Source organism: Sciurus vulgaris, assembly GCF_902686455.1.
Source record: "Sciurus vulgaris genome assembly, chromosome: 7".
Taxonomy (NCBI): domain Eukaryota; kingdom Metazoa; phylum Chordata; class Mammalia; order Rodentia; family Sciuridae; genus Sciurus; species Sciurus vulgaris.
Window position 1 is genome coordinate 105,956,445 of NC_136467.1, and position 24,571 is coordinate 105,981,015.

The following is a 24,571-nucleotide window of genomic DNA, read 5'->3' on the forward strand; positions in this document are numbered from 1 at the left end:
TACCAATTTCAAATTTGACATCAACATGGCATCCCTTTTTAGATGGAATTTTCTAAACAGCAAACTTTACTGTGCTCTCTGTCTGAAAGGCACTCTGCAACATCTGGACTTTGGCATGTGGTATGGGTGGTTCAAGGAATCAGGGCAAATACCTTAGAGGTGATTGTTTCCTGAGTAGATGGTTTGGAGCCTCTCTGTAGCTACAGTGCTTTTGAGGAATTTAAGGTTGGGTTGAATCAAGATTTTTGTGTGATTCTAATCAGGGTAGAGGGAGAATGTACTGGGAACAGTATGTAGGGTATCAGGAATCCTGTTGTAGCAGAGATTCCTTCTGAGGCTTATAACACTTTCCTCTAGGGGGCAAGCATTGGTCTCAAATGGAGGTTATGAAACTGTGACTTCTTTTTCCATTTTTTTAACTAAGAGGAGGGAATTTTATCCTAGCCCAACAATTTGTTTAGATTTCAAGAAGCTGACTGATTTGGATAAACGCTGCTGTACTACTAAAAGCCATTAATTGTGAACAGTCCATTACCTTGATATCAAAAGGAATCTGGTTACTTTGTTTAAATGAACTACATTCAGATATTTTTCATAGATTTCAATGATATTTGACTCAAAGATAAATCTTTTATTAATTTTGGGATCATATTGAGCAGACTGTACTGTTGAGAATATTAAAAGTTTGTGTGTTTCTTTGGAAAGCTTTAAATATATTTTAGGTATTTTTGTGAGTAGGATCTTGGAGGCATTCTTAAAAATACTACCTTTTAGTTTTTATTCTTCTCTACTTTCTTCTATAAACATCTAGATTTTGTCCTTCGAAGAAAAGAAACAAACCTGTTTGCGGTGATTGGTTTGCCTGTTGGTCTCTTCTCAACAGTGAGCTTCCTGAGAACAGGGAATTGTGTCATTTATCATTTTGTCCTTGGGGTCTGGCATAGTACCTGGCCCAATAAATGTTTATTGGTTGAATTTAGTAAAATTTCATTAATTGATACACTAACAACATTATGGTTGAAATATTTAACTTAAGAGAAAAATCAATTTTATGGACTCTAACACATTAATTAGCTGCATGCAAATAGGGGCTGCAAATTACAAATAAGTGCTATCAATTTATTGAAGCAGATCTGGAGGCGTTCTGCTGGCAGACCCAGTGACAGCAGTTTGCTACGCCTGAATGGATTTTCTTTTATAGTCCTTTAAAAAACATTAAATAATTTTAACAGAGGACAAAGAAATTATAGTATCCCAAGGAAGAGAAAGCCTTTTAGGAGTTACTGAAACTCACTGTTGCTCCTGTTCCACGTAGTCATAAGACTGGCCGACTATGTTAATTTGATCTAATTATTGGGTAAGTTCCTGCTATGTGCCAAGTATTGTGCCAGTGATTGGCAATGCCCAGTTGATTACATGTCATCTCTGACCTTGGAAAACTCAGAAACTAGCAAGGTAAAGCATTGAAATAACTATGGAGCACAAAGGCTGTAGGAACAGAGTGCAGGCAAGGGCCTGAGAATGTCACCTGGGGGAGGTTTGAAATGGGGCCATTTGAAAGATTCTCTCAAGAGGAGTGTATGTACCAGCATGGCCATGGTGTGTTAGGAGACAAAGTGACTTCCAGGACAGCTTGAGGATGGTGCTTGATCTTGTAGAGACTTAGGGAGGAGGCCTAGGGGAGAAGCTGGAGATGAGGCTGGAAGGACAATATGGGATGGAGGCTTATCTGCCTATTTTAATTTGGACTTTTTTCTCTAGGCATGGAAATCAGCTCTCATCTAAGCTCTGCACTTGTGTATCCTAAGTGTGCGCAGGCACGTGTGTGTGTGTATGTGTCAGGGAAGCAGGCTAGGTATGTGACTGTGTGTGTGTGTATGTGTTTGTAGAGAGAGTTAAAAAAGGAGGGAGAGGGAGGGAGAGAATGAATGAATCAGGTTAATTTTTCTTTTTTATTAAATTTTATTTGTTCTTTTAGTTATACGCATGAATCAGGTTAATGTTTCTAGAAAGAAAATATTAGCAGCAGGGAAGAGAATGGAAGGGTGTGAAGAGACTTGATGCAGAGAGACTAGAGTGGCTATTGCATTAGATGGTCACTTATTCATTCATTTAATGAGGTTGTTTTTTAACCTACTATCTGCCCAGTGCTGTGCTAAGCTTTGAATGCTTAAAAAGAAATATTCTTTGCCCTTATGCAGCCTGAAGTCAAGAAAATCCAGATAAGAAATGAGAACTCCTTACACAAAGGTAGTTAGCACTCCACATGAAGAAAAGAATGATGTAAGAGGCCCCTGTGAGTGACAACCACTGTCTGATGACTGAGGGCTGGCTGGGTGTCATAGGTGAGGGCAGGAGGGGTTGTCAGGTGACGGTGGTTTTGGAGTTGGGGAACTCTGTAACGTGGTTGGTATCAATGACTGAGTAAGTTTGTGGAGGAGAACTATAATTCAGTTTTACACATGCCATTGCTGAATGCTCAACATAACGTATCAGTGGAGATATCCAGCCATTTAGAGTTTAGGAGAGAGTTCGGGTACTCGCTCCTTCTGCTCAGGGTTTGAGATACAGGTGTGAGAATTGGGGCTGCCCTGTGTTTGTGGGAGTAGTGAAGAAAAGGGCCAGTCCTACCTGTGTTCTAGATGGCCTCCCCTGCTTTCTCAGCAGCACTGGAGATCATAATAGCCCCAACTTTTTTTTTTAATTTTCTGACTGAATCATTCATTTAGCTCATCTTCCTCAGTATGCTAACTATTTAATCTTAAAGAACCCCAAACTTCCCCTGACCTTTATCTGACCCCATTTACAAAGAGGTTGGGTTTCTTCTTCCCTCATAGCTGTGTTTGCTGAAAAGGTAGAGACATTGACTGTTTTCCAGGGTCCTGACTTCTAGTCCATCCTCCTCACAGGCTTCTGGGCTTCAACAGCTCCTCCGTACTGAAAATGCCTGCCCAAGGTCTCCTTTGACCTCTGACTAAGCAGAGATTGGTTGGAAGTCCTCACAGTACAACCTGATTTGAATGTGTGACTCTTGGTGGGCTCCAGTAATCTCCTAATTCCAGTGTTATACAATGTAATTTTCAAACCTCAAAATGTATTAAAATTTTAAAACCCTTTTCACCCCCAGATGGCTTGGAAGCCTGTGTGTGAAGTGGTGGGACATGGCTATTTCTTCTTTCCACCTCTTTCCTCAGTTCTTAGAAGTTGGTCAGTGGGGAGCATCATGGCAAAAGGAGACATGCTGTGTGGAAGGAGAACTATCTGAGTGAGATGTGCAGTTGTTAGCCCTTCCATGGACCTTTGTGTGGGTTCATCACATATCCCTGCTGGGGTATTTTGTTTGTGACTTTCTATGACGGGTGAGCTCATAGTTTTCAGAGTGGGAGTTAGGCTGCTTTCTAGACAACCTGATCTGCCTCTTGGGAAAGCTCCCTTTCAGTCACACCAGACCTGTCACCTTTGGTGGAATCCTCTAGAAGTTGCATGCAGCTTGAAATTCATACCCATTAAATCTTAAGTCCTCATTCCCCTCTCACCAAAACCTGACAACCACCATTCTTTCTTTCTCCATAAATATGGCTACTCTAAGAACCTCAGTGAAGTGGAATTATGCACTATAAAAATTGTGTTTTCTCTTACCATAGTTTCCTCAAAGTTCATCCATATTGTACATAGCATGTATCAGAATTCCCTTTCTTGTTAAGGCTGATTGATATTTCACTGTACTTACTGAACTCAGTCCATTCATCTGTTGATGAACACTTGGGTTTTTTTCTACCTTTTCAATACTGTGAATAATACATAGGTGTACAAATCTCTTTGTGGTCCTGCTTTCAATTTTTTTGGGTATATGTCTAGAATTTCTTGACCATAGGATAATTCTGTGTTTAATATTTTCAGGAACTACCTTACTATTCTTCACATGCATGTGTTTTACCTGTACATATGCAAAGTAAGGAGTTACACTTTTTCTACATTCTTCCCAAACTTTTTATTTTCTACTTTTGTTTTTATTTTGATATTAGCTATCCTAATGTACGTGCCATGGTATCTCATTGTGATTTTGATTTTTGATTTTCCTGATGATTGGTGATTTTAAACATCTTCATATGTTTATTTGCCATGTGTATTTTTTTAAAGTAAGTTTGCTTGAGGCCCTTTCTCATTTTTAACATTGAGTTATTTTGTTGTTGTATTAGTTCTTTAGATATTCTGGGTACTAATCCTGCATGAGATACATGATTTGCAAATATTTTCTCCTATTCCATGAGTTGCCTTTTCACTCTTTAGTTTCCTTTGATACATAAAAGTTTTTAATTTTGATGAAGTTCAACTTATTTATTTCTTGTTTTGTTGTTTTATTTTTGGTGTCATATCCAAGAAATCATCTCAAAATACAATGTCATGAACACTTTACTTACATAAAAGCAATCAAACAAAAAAAAGCGATAAGTTAGCCTAAGTTCTATCTTTAAAGTTCAAATATGGTTAATCTACACAATGTAATTAAACTTTATTTTTTTTTCACTCTCATCTTATATATGAGAAACATACTCTGGGCACATTTGTTTCATCATCTTCATTGCTTAGAGAATCAGGCAAGATTTCAATTGATTGTCTATCACTATTAGATTGTCTTCATATGATCTTAAATTGTTCAGAATGTTTAGAATAAAGTTTTAAACTAAACAAGGCTTAAGTTCACTTTGGTCTGTTCATGTGAAAAGCTTAAAGACTTGTAGATTGGTTGCCTATAATGAGAAGGAGGAGAGAGTAAGAAGGAAAGTTAATTCTTTCTGATTGACAAAGAAATAATGTGGAATTCTCCCCACCACCTCCTACTGATTTTTTTTTTTTTTTTTTTGTACCAGGGATTGAACTCAAGGGCGCCCATCCACTGAGCCATATCCCCAGCCCTTTTTTATTTTGAGATAGGGTCTCTCTAAGTTCTTAGGTCCTTGCTAAAGCTGAGGCTGAGGCTGGTTTTGAACTTGTCATCCTCTTGCCTCAGTGTCCCCAGCTGCTGGGATCATAGGAGTATTCCACAGGCCAAGCTCACCTATTGATTTTCTAAAACAAAACAAAAACTACTTGGGTATATCCCAGATCTTGGGTATTAGAAAATGGTCAATTATTTGGAATTAGGGAATGAGAAAAAGTTGTGCTACATGCTTGCCAGGCTTTTCTTGGGTTCTGTTGATGTGGGTTGTATTTGGAATGTATAGAGACTGCTTCATCAAGAAATACTCTAAAAGGGCAATAATCATTTGATTTGACTTTTGTCCTGTCTCTACCCTTACACAATTCATTAAATAATCTTGTAGCAGTCACTTAGTTTCACATTTATGATACAAAGTATTGATTCAGATATCTAAACTTTCATTAATCCTGAAGTAACATGGGGGCATAATGGAAGCCATACTTCCTCCCATTGGGAAAATAGAGATAGCAGTTTCTATTTTCGTAAGGCAAAGTAGATCCACAGGAATAATAAATCCTCAGAAAGTTGGGCAGTTGATTTTCAGCAAAGGGGAAGTTCCCCAATGTTGGGAAAATTCTGTGAAAAGACACTGTGCACTCATTTCTGAGAGGTGTTATGGTCTCTGATACCTTCTAATATGGCTCATTGAATTAGCTTGGTCTTCAGTCCTTGGGTTGATTACATTAAGGCTCATTTCACAGGGGTCTCTGTGGCTTTTGAAATTGAAAACTATGAGGGACTTTTTGGTGATAACTAGGCCTGTAGATTGTTTAGTATTTGCCAAGAGTTCTGAGTTTCGGCCTTAAAAGACACATAATAGGAAAAGTTTTTCAAGTGTTTGTATAAACTTACATGTGTATGTTATATGCCTGTGTTTATACATTGTGTGAGGAGTATACAATGAATTCCAGGCGACTCTAAAGCAAATGATAAAAGTGTGTTTTGCTGTCTGGAAATTATATTGTGCTTTATGAATTTTTAGAAGGACTTTGAAAAATATTTGCTTTATGAGTTTTCTCTGAAATAAATTATGTCACCACCTCCTTGCTGCTTTTTCTCATATTGATAACTGGCATATGGAAATTTGAAAAAAATAAAATGCAGTTATTTTCAAACTCATGTCAAAATGCCATGTGGTTTTGATCCTGAGAGTGGAGGGTTTCCATCAGACTGCTCTATCTGAAATATCTGGGTCTATTTCCTTTTTTGCCTGGACTGCTGTTAGTGGTAGTTGGTGTTATTCAATTATCTCTACATTTTAACCTTGGTGTTTACCTCTAATGCTGCTCAAGTCAGTAAGTGATTCATTGCATCTGGAACTAATAAACAAGGTTTGGCAGAAAAGGGACAATGTGTGGCAGATGCATTTGGATTAAAGGGAACAATGGATTTGAAACTAGTACCTAAGAACTTAGAAATGCAACTACACATTCATAAATATAAGGATAGGGACCACACTGTCTGGTTCATAGTGAGTATCCAGTGAAAGTTCACAGAGGTGATGGTGATGGTGATGGAGGTGATTTTAACCAACCTGTAACTGGAGAAAGTCATCTGCCCTGCAATGAACAGGCAAGCTCCTTCAATTCTAGATTCCTGAGATTTCATCCTAGCTCTGAAACACAGGTTTCTTGGTTTTCTCATTGCTCAAATCAGACTAATAATTTTGTGGTATTAGCATTAACAGAATAATATTATGCATTATCAAAACCAGGAAAATACACATGTGAATATTTAATAATACACAATGCTACTTTCAGGATATAAAAAATTAACATTTTATTTGCCCTTCCTAAAAAATATATAAATCTCTATTCTGAAGCATAAGGATATTGTAGGGATAAACTATTTAGTTAAGGCCAGTGAAGATGCCAGGTGTGGATGAATTCCTCTGATTTCTAAACTTGGTTTTCCCTTGCAGTGAATTATCCTTCCTCCTCCCTCCCACCCACTCTTCTTTTCTTTACTCTTCCTCCTTTCTTCCGTCCAAGGAGGGGAATAAAAATGACATCTCCTCTCCACAGGAATCCATGTTTATGGAGAAAGTAGTGCTATTAATACCAATTAGACTCAAATACCATTCTCAAAAGTAGAATCAGAATATGGACTTTTCAAAAATTCTCAATTTCTTCCAAAGAACACATATCATGGCTGTGTTCAGGATCAGGAGATTTTGCAACTTTTCAGCCTAGATAAAGAGAGATTCTAGTGACAAAGAAGTCCTTTGTGGCATTAGCTCTATCTTTAGTAGTTATAACTCTTCCTGAGTAAATGGAAGGTCTGCATCAGGTCTTAATTTACAATTATTGGCATCTTAAAGAATTTTATGTTGCAGGTCCTGTGTGTGAGGAGTTTTTTCTGCAATGAGAGAACCTGTCTCCTCTCTTGTAATGCCTCCCAACATGATCTTGTTGTCTTCCCTTTAGAGAAGCTACTTTCAGTGCAGGAGGAAAGAGAAAATGTGTTCTTTGTGAAAATTGCTCTCCAAAGAAGGCATTATGGTGGTGAATTAGCTTTCTATTGCTGCTTAATAAATGATCACACTCTGGCAACTTAAAATTATGCCTATTTATTATGTCACCACTCTGTAGTCAGAAGTTTGGGTACAGAGTAGCTGATTTCTCTGCTCAGGGTCTCACAAAGCTTAAATCAAAGTGTCAGCCAACTACATTCTCATCTGAGGCTCAAAGTCTTCCTCCACACTCATTCAGGTTGTGTGCAGAACTCAGTTCCTTGAGTCTAAGAATTAGGTCCCCATTTTCTGACTGGTTGTTGGCTAAGGACTACTTTTAGCTTCTAAAGCATGCACTTGGACCCTAGCCACATGGTTCCCCTCCAGTCATGTGGAAATTTGCCTTTTTAAGAGGAATGGGAGAATCTCTTTTAAATACCTGCCTAGGTGAAGTTCATCTCCCTTTTGAATAACTCAATCAATTGATGTCTGTAATGAATTACATTTGCAAGACCCTTTTAGTACTGCCATACAACACAAGCTAATTGTGGGTATGATATCCCCTTGTATTCAGAGGCTCTTCTCCTACTAAAGAAGAGGTTGTTGTAAGGTATGCGTACTGGGGGTGAAAATCCTGTGGGGAGCATCTTAGAATTCTGCTTAACGTAGGTAACATGTTAGAGGATTTGAGAAGGTCACTCAGTCTCTGTGAAAGTCAGACTTCCGCTAGCTTTGCAGGGATCTGCTCCATGTCTTCCTGGATACCACGTATTTCATTTAGGTTCAAGGAATGGACTGATCTAGATCAATTCTCTCTTTGAAGATTTTATTGGGGCTAAGTTGGCTCCTTTCTTCCTTTAAGAAGCTGAGGTCTGGGGTTCCCCATAAGGGGTTCATTCCATGAGGTAAGCAAAAATCTTAAAAGGATACTCAGTCCTGTATTCAGTTTTCTCAACGTTACAGGATGTCTGATGTCAATCAGAAGACTGGGAGAAGATTTGGTCTTGTTAGGTTTTGATCCAAATGTAAGGAACTGTCATGGAGTAATCTGAGACCCAGAAATGTGTCTAGTCAACTTCTTGTCCTCTGTGAGCTGTGGACACCATTCCTCCAAAATGGCGGGAAAAGAAGAAAAGGGAGGAACCACCAAGGGGACCCAATTTGTTTGCGTTAATCAGAGACCTACCCATTCTCCTAATTGATTGTTCACTACAAAGTAGCTTGACACTGCTTTAGCCTGGGAGCTAAATATAATCAACTTTTGTTTGTTTCTATGAGAAAAAATTTTTTCTTTTACCCTTGAGGAGATCATTATTTCTATTGTATGAAGATGGTAGCCCAAACATTAGAAGTAATTAGAGCAGATGGCAGTGAATACTTTTATGGTAAAATACACTGATGCTTATAAACTGGTTTCCATTATTTGGGCTTCTTTCTTTCTTTTTTTTTTTTTTTTTCCCCTGCCATGATATATTCATTTTGCTTCCCTTCAGGTATAAAAGAGAAGAAAAAAAGAAAAGGAGGAGGAAAAAAAAAAGTTCCCCTGGTGTATGAGACTGAGAAGCTGTCAAAGGTTCATAGCAGGGAAAGTGCGCTCCTGTGTATTCAATCACTGAAATTAAGTGTTTTCGAAAGCGGTGCAGTCACGGGTCCATTGCATGGGGAAATAACATGTTGTAGTCCATCACTTAAAATGTTAACCTTGTCTCTTAGTGGTGACTAGGAGCAGAAACACGTGCTGCATGCTCGCTGGTTAAATGGCAGTGTGTCAGCTCTGTGAAAAAGGCTAGCATGTATCTGTCAATCTTCTGATTTGACTCTCTGTGTGTGTGCATGCATGGGCACACTTGCACATGTGGGTGGCATGCATACACCCACATTCCCACACACCTGCCCACACTTGCAGTTGCCTTTATGTGACCTCTTGTGACCTGGTTTATTATTTACTAGTAAATGAGAAGAATTAATTTTCAGTACTTTAGCATATATCCTTTACTAAGATGTTTTTGCTTTCCAGTCCTAGAACTCTTTAGGTGATTGTATTATAATTACTTATTTTTAATTTTAGAAAGTTCCATTTTGAACATATTTCAATATGGGTAGAGTGTAGATATATTATGCTGAGCATATTATAGTACTACACTGATAGTATGAATCAGAATATACCAGGCACCCCCAGCTTTTTCTATAAAGAGTTAGATAGTGAGTATTTTAGGTCATGTTGTCTTTGTCATGAACAGAAAGCAATGAAAACAATATGTAAGTGAAATGCTCAGGCTGTGCACCAACATCAAAATACTGTGTGGGCCAGATTTGGGCTGTAGACTGTAATGTGTGGACTGTTACATGGTGCTGAATATTTCCCTTAATTCTCTTTTCTGTGGCATGTAGAGAACTTGATGTCCCCTAGGTTTCATGCAATACACTGGATCAGCAGGAAGACCTCAGGACAGCAGCTTCCCTTCCTTCAGGTCCAGTGCTGCCCCTGCCCTTACTGCCCACACAAGACTTTAAGTGTGCTCCTTCCTCAGGGTCATCCTCAGAGAGCTTCTGGCTCACACTCTGCTTTTCTACTCCAATCCCTTATCAGGGTCACAGACTGGATCACTCAATATCATATAGTTCCTCCCACCCTAGCACAGCTGATCAACTTCATCCTGTTTTTTTTTTCTTTCTTTCAAAGCATGATAATTTTTTTATATGCATCTATTATCCTACTGAAATATAAGCTTCATAAGATTAGGGATTTGATTTATTTTGTGCTTAGACCAGTGACTGAGGTGTAGTGTAAGCTTAATAAATATGTGTCGAAGGGGGACAGGAAGGGCAAGGAGGGAGAGGGGCAAGGTACTGGAGAATGAAATTGACCAAATTATTTTGTTGCATGAGTAGATGAACAAATATGTCACAAAATGCCATTTTATGTATACAATGCACTAATAAAAAGAAGAAAATATTTCTTGAATGCATGGACCCATCTACTCTGTAGTTCAGGCAAGGAGTCTGAAAAGAGTCTGTGATTATTAAATGAGAACATACCTGTTAGATGCACTCAGTAAATATTAGTCATCATTATTAATTTTCTAACCTTACACTTTATATGGAGAGAGAAACATCTATGTTTTAAAGTTGTGAGGAACAGTGACTCTGTAAGTAAAACATATGGCAACATGCCTGGGACATTTGTTAGAGGCATCACTATTAATTATCACTATTAATAATCACTAATAATTATCACTATTATTTTCTCCAGCAAGCAGAATGATCCTTGGATTTAAAATTCAGAAGAAATGATGTTAGAGACAATTTACAGACCCCAATGGAGGAGACGCTAGACTGTAAATATATTCTGTTTGTAGGCTGTGATAGTCCTCTGGAGCTCTGAAGTGACTTACCTATATGAAACATGAGATCGTATCAGAAATCTTTGAGAAATCACAGAGGATAGGAAGCGTGTCAAACTAACAGATAATCCAGTGGATTGCTTCACTTTCTAAGGGGGACAAAGAATAAATTGGAACTGGGCTTGTGTAGATGGAGAAAGGTATTGTTGACATTTCTTTGAGTGTTCAATGATCTGGTCAGTTTGGAAGGACTTTCTCCTGTTATCTTCTCATCACAAAGGGTTTATAAGCATTGAGGAAAGGACGTGATCACTTAAGGCCAGCCTGAATTTAGTAAGAATATATTAGGCCAAACTAATTTAATTTCCTTTTTGTTCCCTAAAGAGTTATTGAGTTAATAGTTTAAGGGCTCTATTAGTAATCTTGGATTTGTAGATGGTTGGCTTTTCTACAATGAGTATCTTTTGTTTCACAATCAGCTGAAATAATCTCAGCCTGTGCTAATTTATCTGTAGTGTCCAGATTAAAAATAGAGAAAGTGATTTCATGCACTGGATTTCACCTGGAAGGCAGTCTCGACAAGGGTCAGCCATCCAATATTCTGAACTCCCAAAGCACATTGGTTATGTTTTCAATTATTAAACTAATCACACTTTAATTATCTGGCTGTTTGTCTTTTCTAAATGATAATGGAAGCACCTTAAGAACATGAAGGGGTGGTCACATTTCTCTGGAAGAGATGCCTTCACATTAGCTCATACACAAAAGGTTTGGAATTTTAATTGGCTAACAGGTTTAATATCACTCAACATTATAATGCCCTATTAAAATAGCCAATACTATTAGTCAGGAGATCAAATATTTAATGAATAGTGTAAAGAAAATCATTTAACTATTCATGGGGAGAAAACCAAGAATAAAAACAAGAAAAAATGGAAAACTTCTTACTAATAGAAATTCCAAGTTAGCTGAGAAGTAAGATGAAAACATAAATACTACAAATCAAGAATGTATAAGTGATATTCATGTCAGAGTTAAAGAAGTGTACCATCTGCACAAAATAATGAAGGATCTCACAAAATAAAAGGTTAATAAATTTAATTTTATAAAAATTAAATTAATTTTTCCTAATTTGTTGACACACACCTGTAATTCCTGCTATTCAGGAAGCTGAGGCAGGAGGACAGCAAGTTCAAGACTAGCCTGGGTATTATGGTTTAGATGTGAGATGCCCTGCAAATCTCATGTCTGACAATGTAGAAGTGTTCAGAGGTGAAAAAGTTGGATTAGGAGAGCTATAACCTTGTCAGAGATTAAGCCATCTGACTGATTAATAATTTGAATGGATCAATGGGTGGTAACTATATGCAGGTAGGGTGTGACTGGAGGATGCACATCACTGGGGGCATGCCCTTGGGAATTATATTATCCCTGGCTCCTTGCACCTTAACGTTCTGCTTCTTGGCTGTCATGAACTGAGCAGCTTCCCTCCATGACACCCTTCTGCCATGATGTTCTACTTCACTTCTGGTCTAGAGATATGGAGTTGGCCAACCATTGACTGAACCTCTAAAACCACGAGCCAAAATAACCTTTTTCTTCCTCTAAGATGTTCTTAGAAGTCTTTTGGTCACAGCAATGAAAAGCTGACTAACTCACTGAGTAATTTAGCAAGACACTCAAAAAGTAAAAAGGGCTATGGATGTAACTCAGTGGTAAATTGCCCCTGGGTTCAATCTCTAGAACCATAAAAAACACACTACCATAACTTCTATGTAGACTATTGGGTAAAAGTAAAAATAATTTTAGGTTTACATCAAATTTATAGTTATTAATATATTTTAAATTATGGCATAGTGATTAAAAACTCAAAAAAGAGTTGACCATTCTTTCAAACATATTTTGGGGTACCCACTCTATGTCAGGTATTGTTGTGGGTACTGGGGATACAACAGAAAGCCAAGAAGCTCTTGTGAAGCTTCTTCACAATTTATTAGGGGTTGACTGATGACAAACAAAGCCACAGTATATTAGGTGGTGATAAGTACTTTGCAGAAAATAAAGGAGGGTAAGGGAGTGGAGAAAATGTTGGACACAGTGACTTGTCTTTTCTTATTTCCAAGACTTGCATACTGAGCAAGAAAGCATTATGGTGAGGTGTCAAAACAGTTCTTCCTTGTCTTTTCAGGCAGGAGACACTGACTAGAGAGATTCCCATAACCCACCTCTGCCACCCCGGCTCAGTGCATACGCTCACAAATAGTTCTTTGCTTTGCCTGATGTTTCAACTTGCTGATCAATGACTTCTTTCAAGATGACTCTGGTGGTGTTGCAAGTACATTTAAGGTGACAAGTAAGATTTGCAGACACTGCACATTCCCTGAAGTTCAGAGAAGTGCTGACATTTTGTAAGAAGGAAACAAATTGCATAATCTTCCAAGCTGAAGCAGGAAAGTTAGCTTTCTTTCTTCCTTCCTTTTTCCTTCTTCCTTCCTTCTTCCTTCCTTCCTTCCTTCCTTCCTTCCTTCCTTCCTTCCTTCCTTCCTTCCTTCCTCCCTCCCTCCCTCCCTCCCTCCCTCCCTCCCTCCCTCCCTCTCTCTCTCTCTCTCTCTCTCTCTCTCTCTCTCTCTCTCTCTCTCTCTCTCTCTCCCCCCGCCTTCTTTCCTTCCTTCCTTCTTTTCTTGGGGCTGTATATATTGAACTAAAGATGAAGGCACATTCTAGACAATCCTTTTGCATCTATTTTCCCCACCTGCTCACTGTGCTTATAAGGAAATTGTTTGCTTAATCTGCAGAATAGATAGGACTACTTTTTGTATCAAAGAATAAAACCAAAGCTAGTTACTGAGCACCTTGGGAACTAAAAGGGATAGGGCTTATGTTAGGTGGAAATGAAAGCTGCATTGACCTATGAATTAGGTTTGTGACAAAGCATCTCCTTGACCAAAAACTTCACCTTGGTTCATACAGAGCTAGTTTTTCAAGCTCACTCAGAGCTAGATAACACATACAGATACTAATTATTACAATTTTAAAACATTCTCAAATTAATGAAAGACCATTGAATAATTTTCTTTTGACCCCTTTAAGTACTTAATTGATGACTAATTGTTTCAGATCTTTTTTGCCGTGCGTGTCATGAGGTCTGATTTTCTTTGTAGTTCTGTGGCTATGGATTGAACCACCTTGTTAATATCAGAAAGAGTTATGCTGATGAATTCTTCATAATTCTAATAGTCTTTCCACACACCACCCTACCCAGTCTGCTGGATATGAGGGGATCCTGACTAAAGAGCCTGAGCTTGCAGGATCTTTTCAGGAAACTTCTTAGTTTCCTTTTGGGGGGTATCTGTCTCTCTTCTTTACCCCCTGCCTTCAAACTTTGAAGCAGAATTGTCATCTGAAGGGGTCCACTTAAAATTACAGATCCCTGGGTATTGCCTCCTGAATTTTGATTTGTGAGCTTTATTAGGATGTCTGAAACATTGCCTTTAGAATAAAGGGACAGGATTATTAGAGATCCTTTCTCTCTCTGACCTGGAAATTCAAGCTTTTGCAAATGGTATTTTACTGGGGACTGGGCTGACAGTACAGGTAACCTTGTTCACCCTGCTTTGCAGTTGAAGTTACTGTGTGAGTTTTTCCCACTGTCTCACCACTTAATTTCCCTGCAGTTTCCTCCTATGTGCCTCCCTTTCCTCTGTATTTATAGGAGTGAATTGAAGGATTATAATAATATATAGAATATATCCCTATAAGAAATTATTTTCAATTTTCTACTTGACAGCTACCTCATAGGGACATTAACTGGAGAGTTAAACTTTTCCCTACTTTTCTGGTCTGTGGACGGTCATCACGCAGACACCATTTACATGTCTGAAAATGATGCTCATGGGGAAATCCATTCTTTCTATCTGTGTTGGTGGGACTCTCTCCAATGCCTTTTTATCTCTTAAACTGGGAAAAGTCATAGAATTTATTTTCTTCTTTAGGAATGTAGAGAATGAAAAGATCCATGCCTTCTCCTATCCCAAAGCCTCATAAGTGTTTGGGTTGGTTCTGCTACTCAAAACTATTGGCCAAGGAGCCAGTACCGTCTTCTGGAAAATATACTGGCTCTTCTAACAGCACAATTCTCTATTTTCTCTCTCAGAAATACTGCAGGGCACAATTCTTTATGTAGGTGTAGTTGTCGGCATTATAAATATGCCTTTCCTTCTTAATGATCTCCTCCCATCTGCCTCTTCCACGTCATGAGAGGACCTTCTAGGCACTTCGTTTTGTAGGAACTCAGGCTTTACATTTGGTTGGAATCTGGATAGGAAGAAGACTGTGTATGGAGAGGCGCACGCATGCAGTGTGTGTTACCTTGAGGGAATGGCCACCTCTGTTCTGGTTTTATTCTATTTATCATCATAATAGCTTCACTGCTTCACGAGACATTCAGACATGTCCTCAGCCTCTCACATGGTTGAATACTGCTCTCTGTGATTTTTATGTCCTTGTTTTGAAAACATATGACTTTAGAGTGGCCCTAGGCTAACAGAAGAGACAAAAGTTCTGAGAGGAGAACTGAGGCCGGGATGATGAGGGATTGCTTGCTTCTCTGGTTCCTTCTCCAAATGCTGTTCTCTGCCCCTCACTCGAAGATTTCAGGCTACTCACTTGTCATCTGAAGTTGATCTGCATTTCACCTATGCATGCACAAGCTTTGTTCAGCACCCATGCACCAAGCACAGAGGAACGGCAACAATAATAAAAAAAAAAAAAAAAAAAAAAAAAAGGCTGAGTGGGAGGATACATCTGAGCACTTGGAAAGAGGAATGTTCCTATAAAACAGGGACACTTGGCAGTAGAGCCAGTGAAAAATGATACCAATTACATAAAGCAAAATGCCACCCATCAAGCAGAACATTTTAATTCTCCCTATTCCAGGCTATTTATGACTTTTTGTCCAAGACTCAATACATGTCTGTAAAAATAAAAAATGGAATCAACTCCATCTGTTAGGTAGAAGGGAGCCTGTGCTGGAAAAAAAAAAAGTAAATTCCAGGGGCTGAGCACCGAGGCACTTCAAATATAACTTTGTCTCTTCCATATTTTTCTCCTATTTGAATTAGTTATATGAGGAGGAGAGGGGTGACTTATTTTATTGAGACGTTTAAAATATTTAAATTAATTTTACTTTATTTGAAAAATTTCTATTTTGATCGATTACCTGTATAATCTTGATTTAAAAATTAAAAAAAATTCTGTTTCCCAGGGCAACTCTTCCTTTCAGTTCTGCCGGAGGTGGTCCAAGGCTCACAGCTGGTTTCCTGAAAGAGTGCCACAAGATGGCGACAGCGTCACAGTGGAGAATGGTGAAGTGCTGCTGCTGGACACCAATACCAGCATCCTCAACTTACTGCACATCAAAGGTCTGTGCAGTGTGAAGTTCAGTGGCAATATTCTATGCAGTTCCGTCACTTGTAGTCAGTAGTGGGGAAGAGAACATTTTGGATAAGTTCCAGCATTGAGTTGACAATTTAGTATCAGGCCAAATTGAGATTTTACTATGAAAAGGAAGAAGTGGCCGGGGGTTCAAAGTGAAAGACCATCCTTGTGGCATTTATAAGCAAAGAGCTTGATTAGTTTATTTTTCAGAAACAAGAAAGTTAACTGTGTTCTCAAAGAACATGCTACTTTGCTGAAACCCTTTGTAGTCCTGCTCATCTGGGGCAGCCCCCGCAAGATAGCAAAATGCCCTAAAATTGGTAATACTACTGCCTTTGAAATTCCCTGCCAAGAAAGCAAGGGAATTTTCTTGGTTCCCTGTTTTTATCCTGTTGTGGTTTTGACTTGTGGTCCTGTGAAACATCATATAAATAGGATTCCTCAATGCAAAACCAGTCATAGCACTCTAGGGTCTAGGAAGTGGGAAGAGATGAGAATTTAAATTTCAATTCCTCCCCCACTTTGCCAAATGGCTAAGCCAGTTATTTTACATCTTTGTGTATTTGTTTTCTTATCTGTTAAACAAGGATCAAAATTGTTGTCTACTGCAGGGTTGTCAACTTCAGGGGCTGATAGTAAGGAATGGTTGTCAGAGTGATTGTGACTTATTGGCAAATGAAAATTGCTTGGGAGATGTGATTAGTTATGGATGTCTATAAAACTCTACATTAAAATATTATTCTTTACTACAAATACATGTAATACAAATATTTGTTCTTGTTAAGGTAAGAACATGGCTACATGTAAAGTATTTCAAAGGGGATAAACTAATGCCATTTGGATGCCTGTCTTTTACAGAGGGAATCAGGTTTTTCTGACTAGGCATTTTTGTCATTCTATATTCTGGAAGACTTTTTTTCCCCTCTAGTAGCAAGGACCACTACAGGTCCTTTTCTTGGAATATTTGTCTTCCAGATCCACATGACTGACTTGTTCCATTTGCCCTTTGAGAAAATGTCAACTTACCTAAGAGGACTGGCTGGTCATCTTTTCCCAATTACTACCACTCTCCATTATTCTCTAACCTTTTGACTTGCTTTACTTTTCTTAATAGTTCTTATTACTGTATGACATATTATAAATTTACTTGTTTGTTTACAGTCTGTCTCCTCTATTTGAATAAGCCAAAATAATGCAAAGGACTTCACTAATTTACTTACTATTTTCTTCAGTGAGAAATTTAATAAGTATATATTTTAAAATCCTTGCTCTCTTAAATATTTTCTCAACTAATTTACTTTGAGTGTCGTTAGTTGTTCTCAGTGATACACAAGCATGCCTACCTACACATGTGTATATGCATACATAAATACATTTATTCACATATATGCATATACAATGTATTCAAACACACACACCTATGTGTGCATGCAAATCATTATGAGTTATTAGGAACACAAAATCCATTGGCAAATTATTTTTCTGTGTTTAAAAGGCATTTGAAGAACAGCTCTACTGGTAGAGAACCTAAACTCTTCAATATGTGGTTGATAGAGTATAATTCTAAACCTCTAATATCTTCTACAATCTATAATATGTGCAAAAGCACTTAAAGTATAATAAAGATCTATTTGACCATGTTACTGAATCATTATTATCATCACCACCTACAGCAATTCACCCTGCATATCTGTTACTGCCTGTCTTTTTCATGTCTATTCATGATGTTGGAAAAATAGCTGAGTGAAATTTTTATTTTTGTGATTCAATCTACAGACTGAGAAAAAGCATGAGATTTTCAAGTCTTAAAATAATTATTTCAAAACCCTTTAGACAAAAAAATCCAAAGGACTATGGTAGAAATTCTTTCTCAACCATTTCTATGGTACAAAGAATACATTCTATAGGAAGTATATACTCTTTGAAAAGATTAGTGGTAAATGAAAGGGAAACTGGACCACTTAAGTACACCAGGGACTACTTCATGAAGAGATGCATCTGCTGCATTATATTTCCATTCATGGAAAACAGAATCTTAATGTACAGAGGATGAGGCTCTTATATCCAGAAACCCAAACTTCTACTTGTGGGTCCTTGGGAGTCTGAACTCTGTGCTTTACTCATATTTTTACCTTAAAATAGACTTGTTACTTTTTTCTTATACATATAACTTTATAGAGTAGAAGGTAGGGTTATAAACTTCTTAGTGGCACTTGGGAAATGGCACCAAAAAGTTTTATGCCATTATTTATGAAGCTCTATGCACTGATTCTTGACTTTATTGAAAAATGCCAGATTTTTTTTGTGACCATGGATAAGAGAGTTAGTAAAAGATCCAGAGCTTTCATCTACTTCCATTCTACTTCTTCCCTCCTCCACTCTCTCCCTCTTCTTTTTAAAAAATGTTACTTCAGGGGCACTGTTAAACAAAAAAGAGAATTAATCAATTGATACTAATGAGCTAGAATAGAAATATATATATTGCTTTGATTTCATTGATTATATTTTTGTTTTTTATTATAACATGCCCATTGGCCATAGGCATTGCTGAATTAAAATTTATTACTTTTATTTCAAATAATTATGATGAGCCATAATAACAAAGACTCAATGTTACCTTCTTGTCAAAGCCTTATGCATCCTAGGCAAGGATTGGGGCTTCAGTTTGTCATCATGGAAGCATTCATATTTCCTCAAAGAAGAAATCAATCTCTTTCTGACCTAGTGGTCAAGCACCTTGATGTTCAGTAGAATAGAGATGATCACCAATACAGACTCAGTTAGGGGAGCATGAACTTCCCCACAGTGTTAAGCTTTTAGAATTTAACTTCTCTTGTTCACACTCAAACACAGTATGGTAATTTTGATTGATGAAGATGTTAATTTGCTAGACTGTAGTAATATCTATAAACATCATGTTTTACACCTTGAGGTATACAACAATGAAGATGTTCTGTCATTTCTTGCTACTCAAAATGCCATTGTTTTAAAGTGCTTGAACAGAAACTTGTTTCAAGTCTCTATTGCTGCTAATGATGCATTGGCTCCTTTTAATGTGACTCTCTATTTTTCGGTCTGCTGGTGTATACTGAGGTAGGTAAATGCTTGTAAGTCTTTCAAGCCAGAAAGAATTAAATTTCAATGTAGCCTTCACGACTGACCATCTCTGTGACCTTGGGGACCTTCTGTAAGCCTCAGGTTTTTTACTAAGGCAATGCCTGATTATAACAACAGCAACAGTGACAATGATAACTAGCATTTGTTGTTTATTGTGTGGCAATATATTTCCATGTATTGCCCTCCTCGTGTCAATGTTTTGAGTATTAAATGAGGGGATATTTGTAAAGCCCTTAGTGCAGAGTCTGGCCCAGCATAAGAACTCAATTAACATTAGTTGTTTCTTTGGAACTAATGGTGATGACTGAATATCAGGCCTAAGTTATAATTTTACTTATGTAAAACCAAACTAGATTCTTGGAAGAATTAGTGAGGTAATAAAGACCTCACGTTGCTTTCGCCTTATTACCTTCAGAATGCATATTGAAGTGTTTTTTTCTTTCTACTTGATAGAGGGAGGGATACAGAGGTTGAATGACTAGAAACTGTGTTGCCTCCATTCTCCTTGTTCCTTGGACTTTATGGAAATGGAAGCATGTTTTTCTTTGGCAGCTTGAGAAGTGATCTCATTTTCTCTAAACTTTAAATAAATTATTTTAGTCCATACTTCCAAGACTCTCAGATCTGCCTGAGTTTATTTTATCTGAGGTTTGTATAGTATAAAAATTTCTGGTCTTGATTTTTTGAGATGAAGTATCTTTTCTTAACCCACTAAATGGTTCACTCTGTCAAGTTTCTTCATCCTTGGTAAAGGTTTGAGAATTTCAGAGTGAGGAATCAAGTGCTGTACCCTGCGGTCTTTTATCCCAGGGAATGTATTCTTTGTTGTTCCTATTTAGCATGGCACTATCCTTGGGTTCAGTACAGGCATGCTTCAGGTAACCCCTTACAATGCAGTGATCTAGGAATGCCTTGAAATAGGGCTGCCCGAGATGTTACTTGTGGTTTTGCTTTCTGTCCATCAAGCTGGTGTGATTCCCTTGTGATATTACCCTATGCCTACAGATTCACAACTTTACAGACACCACATTGGATTTCAAGGAAGCCCATCTGAAGGCAGGCTGGAGTTTGGTAACAATTATGCAGTGATGTTTCTGCCTGTAACTATAGAATGCCTTGGTGAACATGAGAGGTTTTGTAGGCTGGTAAAATTTGTTGCAAGTGGTAGATTAAAAATAATTTATCTGCAAGTTAGCTTTAAAAAATTGTCTGAATTGTTTCCTTTCTCAGTTGAAACAGCTGCCCTTTGAGGCAGGGAATGGAATGATTATGGCAGATAATACAAGGATGACTCATCACAGTTTGGTTAGCAAATTGGGACCTGAGTTTGAGGAAGTCACTCACTCTCCTACTGAATTACAGAAGCCCTCTCATCCTTGAATTAATGCACGAAAGGGAAATGATGGTGATTCCCTTCCCTTCATAAGAGGAAAGTGCTTTTAGAAACCTCTACTGGATGTTAATATTGTTTGAGCAGCTCTGTGGAGGAAGAGTAGCAAGCAGGGGAAATAGTTAACTCATGTCCTCTGTTTGCAAACATGTGCTTCAGAGACGTTGTGTCTTCCCCAAAGGGGAAGCTTAGTGAAGTCAGCATCAGGAAGAGCTCATCTGAGTGGTTTTGAAGTCTGTCCCTCAACTGACTCTACCTCATTTGTGTTTGTGTGTCAGACTTTTTTTGGTTGGCATTACTTATTTTATGGGGGACTCTGTCTGCATAGTTAAATGGACCATTGATAGAATTTTCACTTGGATAAGAAATTGATTTACTGTTATATTTGATTTTTCACAAATATAATATTGAAGTTTTTTTTGTCTTCCTCCTATCTTTGGGGAAGTTTATAGAGATCTAGGTTATAAGCTTATGTTGTATTTTGGATATGAGGTACCCCACAAAGCTCCTGCATTAATGCAAGAATATTCAAAAATGAAATGATTAGATTGGGAGAGCTGTAACCTAATCAGTCCATCTTAGTTTGAATGGATTGACTGGGTGGTAACTGTAAGTGGGTGGGGTGGCTGGAGGAGGTGGGTCACTGGGGACCTGCACTGGAAGGGGGCATCTTCTCTGTGCCCTCCCCGCACACAGGGCTCTTGGTTCTTGCCATCACTCACAGATCAGCACTCCTCTGATACAACTTTCTGCCATGAAGTGCTGCTCACTTTGGGCCCAGAGTGATGGAGTTGGCTGACTATGGACTGAACCTCTGAAACCATGAGCCAAAATAAACTGTCCCTCCTTCAAGTTGTTCTTGTCAGGTATTTTGATCACAGTGATGAAAAGTTGACTAAAACAGCTTAGGAAAGCAGGAGCCAGATCTGTTTTTGTTTACCTTTATGTCACCTGCACCATTATGTCCCCATGCATGTAATAGGTACTCAAATAATTATTGAATGATGAACTAATGAATGAGTTTCTGACCTGAAGAGACTGATTAATGTTAGTTGTGAATTTCTCTATAATCAGAGTCCTTCCTGGTATCCTCAAATATTAGTGGATCAGTCCAGACAGCGACCAATTTCATTTACTATTTGTATATCAGGAGATCAGAGACAAAGGCTTTTTAATGTGGGGGACACTTGGCTCTGAAACCCCTTATTTTTCCCAATCAGACAATGACTTACATTATTTACCTCCAGAGAACAGTCCCAGACACACTTGATTAGCCTTAAATGAAAGATAAGCCATTGCTGTGAGAAAGGACATGCTTTCAGTACATAGGCAGACAGACAGATAGATAGATATTTAACAATTTACAGTTTTATATCTTGACAATGTGGATATTGTAATATGAAAAATGCTACCAAAAGAGACCAGTCCCTTCCTAGCACAACAGCTATAATATTTTCAGTAATGAAAGATAAACGTTTCAAACTTCCTTACTTAAAACCCTTCATTGGCTTTCCATTAGCCTGTAAGTTCAAGTCTAACCATAATATGGCTCACAGAGTCTTTCATGACTTGGTTTCTCCTTACCTCTCCACCTCATTTATTGATTAATGGCCCCTAGATCTATTTATCCAGACTTGGAATGGAACTAGAAATCTGGGATACTTTTGTATCTGGGATTCTTGTGCAGATGAAAATATATTGAAGACTGAGCTTTCATTACTATTGTTTCTCATGCACTGTATAATATTCCTGAGGCCAGATAAAGGTAGGAGATATTCTCAATTTTTATATTATTAGAAGAAATAACTCATCTTTCATTTAGAATACATTTATGGCATAGCCAAATCATATGTACAATATTCAGAGGATAATTATATTTGGAACCTATTAAAAAACAGATTGCTCAGAGAAATGTATCAAATAGTAGGCTGGTCAGAAATGTGATTGGATCAATGCTAAGGGAACTTCCATAAAGAGAAGGAAGAAGATTATTTGAATGAATTTGGTAACTAGGGAGATTTTTATCTGTTTGGTACAGACTTTGGGGGAAAGACAGTTTTTTTGTTTGTTTGCTTTGTTTTTTGTCTTGTTTCTCTTTAGAAGTAGTTTTCTCTCTGAAGTCTTAAGTGACTTTTTAGAAGCCCATGGAATAGCTGAGGGCCTTGAGCACTTAAATACAAGAAGCTTTGTTGATAAAAGAATGTAATGAGTTTCTGTAAGTAGAAATCAAAGTTTAGTTTAGTAGTAGTTGATAACAGTAGGTATAATGACAAATGGGTTTATTTGTATCTCAATGTTTGAGTTCCTTTAAATATTTCTGTATAGTTTTTCTTCTACAAAAATATTCATATCTTATAACTGGTGTAGATTTAATTCACTTATAAGGTTAATAATGTGTTTTATATTTTGAAGAAAAAGTAAAATCTGAATTGTAACTTTCATCTTTTCTGCTATCCATAAAATAGGCCAGTTTACTAAAATTTGGGTGTTTTCATGTACTGGGGCAGTTCAACTTCACTATGAGCTTCTGGAAGTGGAGATTGGTGTTTTCACATGTTCACTTCTACAGCTGACAGAGGGACTGGAAATGAACAGTAAATGTTGGTTAAATGATTGAGCATTAATCTGTAATTCCATACTGTACTTCTCAGGCTGTTTTAGATGACAGTAAACATCATGAGACTATGGGTACCCAGTCCGTACAGCATTCACTTAATTTGCCTATAGCAGCATATGAGTACTTTTAGTTCTCAGTGCGTTGTCCCCAATCCACAGCATCAGCATCACCTAGGAACTTGTGTGAAATGCAAATTATTGGGCCCCACAGCAAACCTGCTCTGGGGGTGATGCTACCCAATCTGCATTTTAAGATTACTAGGTGATTCTGAGAAATGCTCCAGTTTGGGAACTTCTAGCCTGAAACAATAAAAGGAAGCTTGTAGAATTGTCAGAACTGGAAGGCAATTAACCTCCCCTACTTACTTTTTTCCTAAGGGCTATGTGACCCTTTGCAAAGAACAGTGGCAACTAAGCTGGCCCCATTGAATGGGCTTATCCTGGGCATAGCATTTTTAGTTGAATGTGGTTCTCTGTCCTGCTGGGGAATTCTGAACTGATGATAACTATTTCTCCCAACTGCTGTTGTTTGTGGCTCTAAGTCAGATATATTTATTTCAGATATATTTTTTACCTGTACATTGCCCATTTGACTTCAGTACCAGACTGATTAAGGAAGTAGTATGTGGCATTCATTCTGGGAGGTGTATAATTCTTTTCCTGTATCCTGAGAACATTTTTGCAAACACTTTCTAGTTCATATTTTCTTTTTTTAATCAGGCAGAGACATTACAATTAAAATACCGTTAAAGTGATTCTGGCAAGTATTGCAATAAGCATGTTTTTTAATTAAAGGAAGAACAGGGGGATGCATAAGCAGCATCAGCTAAAGGGGAAACATTCGTCCGATATCTACTTTAATTGAAATGAAAAGCAAATGGGAAACACAGCAGCAGCAGCCTTTGCCTGCCCATGTGTGTGGATTCATCCCAGGTTGCTTGGTTTAGGTGTTCTGTGCTTGATTAATTAGTACCCAGTCAGAGCGTCCATTCCCTTTGCCCCCAATCCTTAAAGCCTGATTTATGCCTCACATCCCCCATGAATATGTGAGAGCTCAGGCATCTATTTCCTGAGCTGCTAGTGGATAGGATTATGGAGCGTGGACTGAGCTCTTGGGGGCTCTCGTTTGCCAGCCAAATTGATTTTCCGCCTCTCTGGCTGGGGACAAGCCCACCTCGAAGGCTTGCCAGGCTCTGCTCCAGTGCATCAGGCACAAGTCTAATCCGGATCTTGCC

The 24,571-nt window shown here is 38.0% G+C and overlaps 1 protein-coding gene across 10 annotated transcripts in view; it reads left to right on the top strand.

Moving 5' to 3' along the window:
* The window catches only part of PKHD1 (PKHD1 ciliary IPT domain containing fibrocystin/polyductin), a 448,592-nt gene that overhangs the window by 109,023 nt on the left and 314,998 nt on the right, over window positions 1-24,571 (top strand). For all 10 annotated transcript variants that reach the window (XM_079147500.1, XM_079147498.1, XM_079147502.1 and 7 more), the window contains one exon: window positions 16,041-16,197. In XM_079147500.1, coding sequence (XP_079003626.1) covers window positions 16,041-16,197 — 157 coding nt within the window. The remainder of the gene's footprint in view (window positions 1-16,040; window positions 16,198-24,571) is intronic.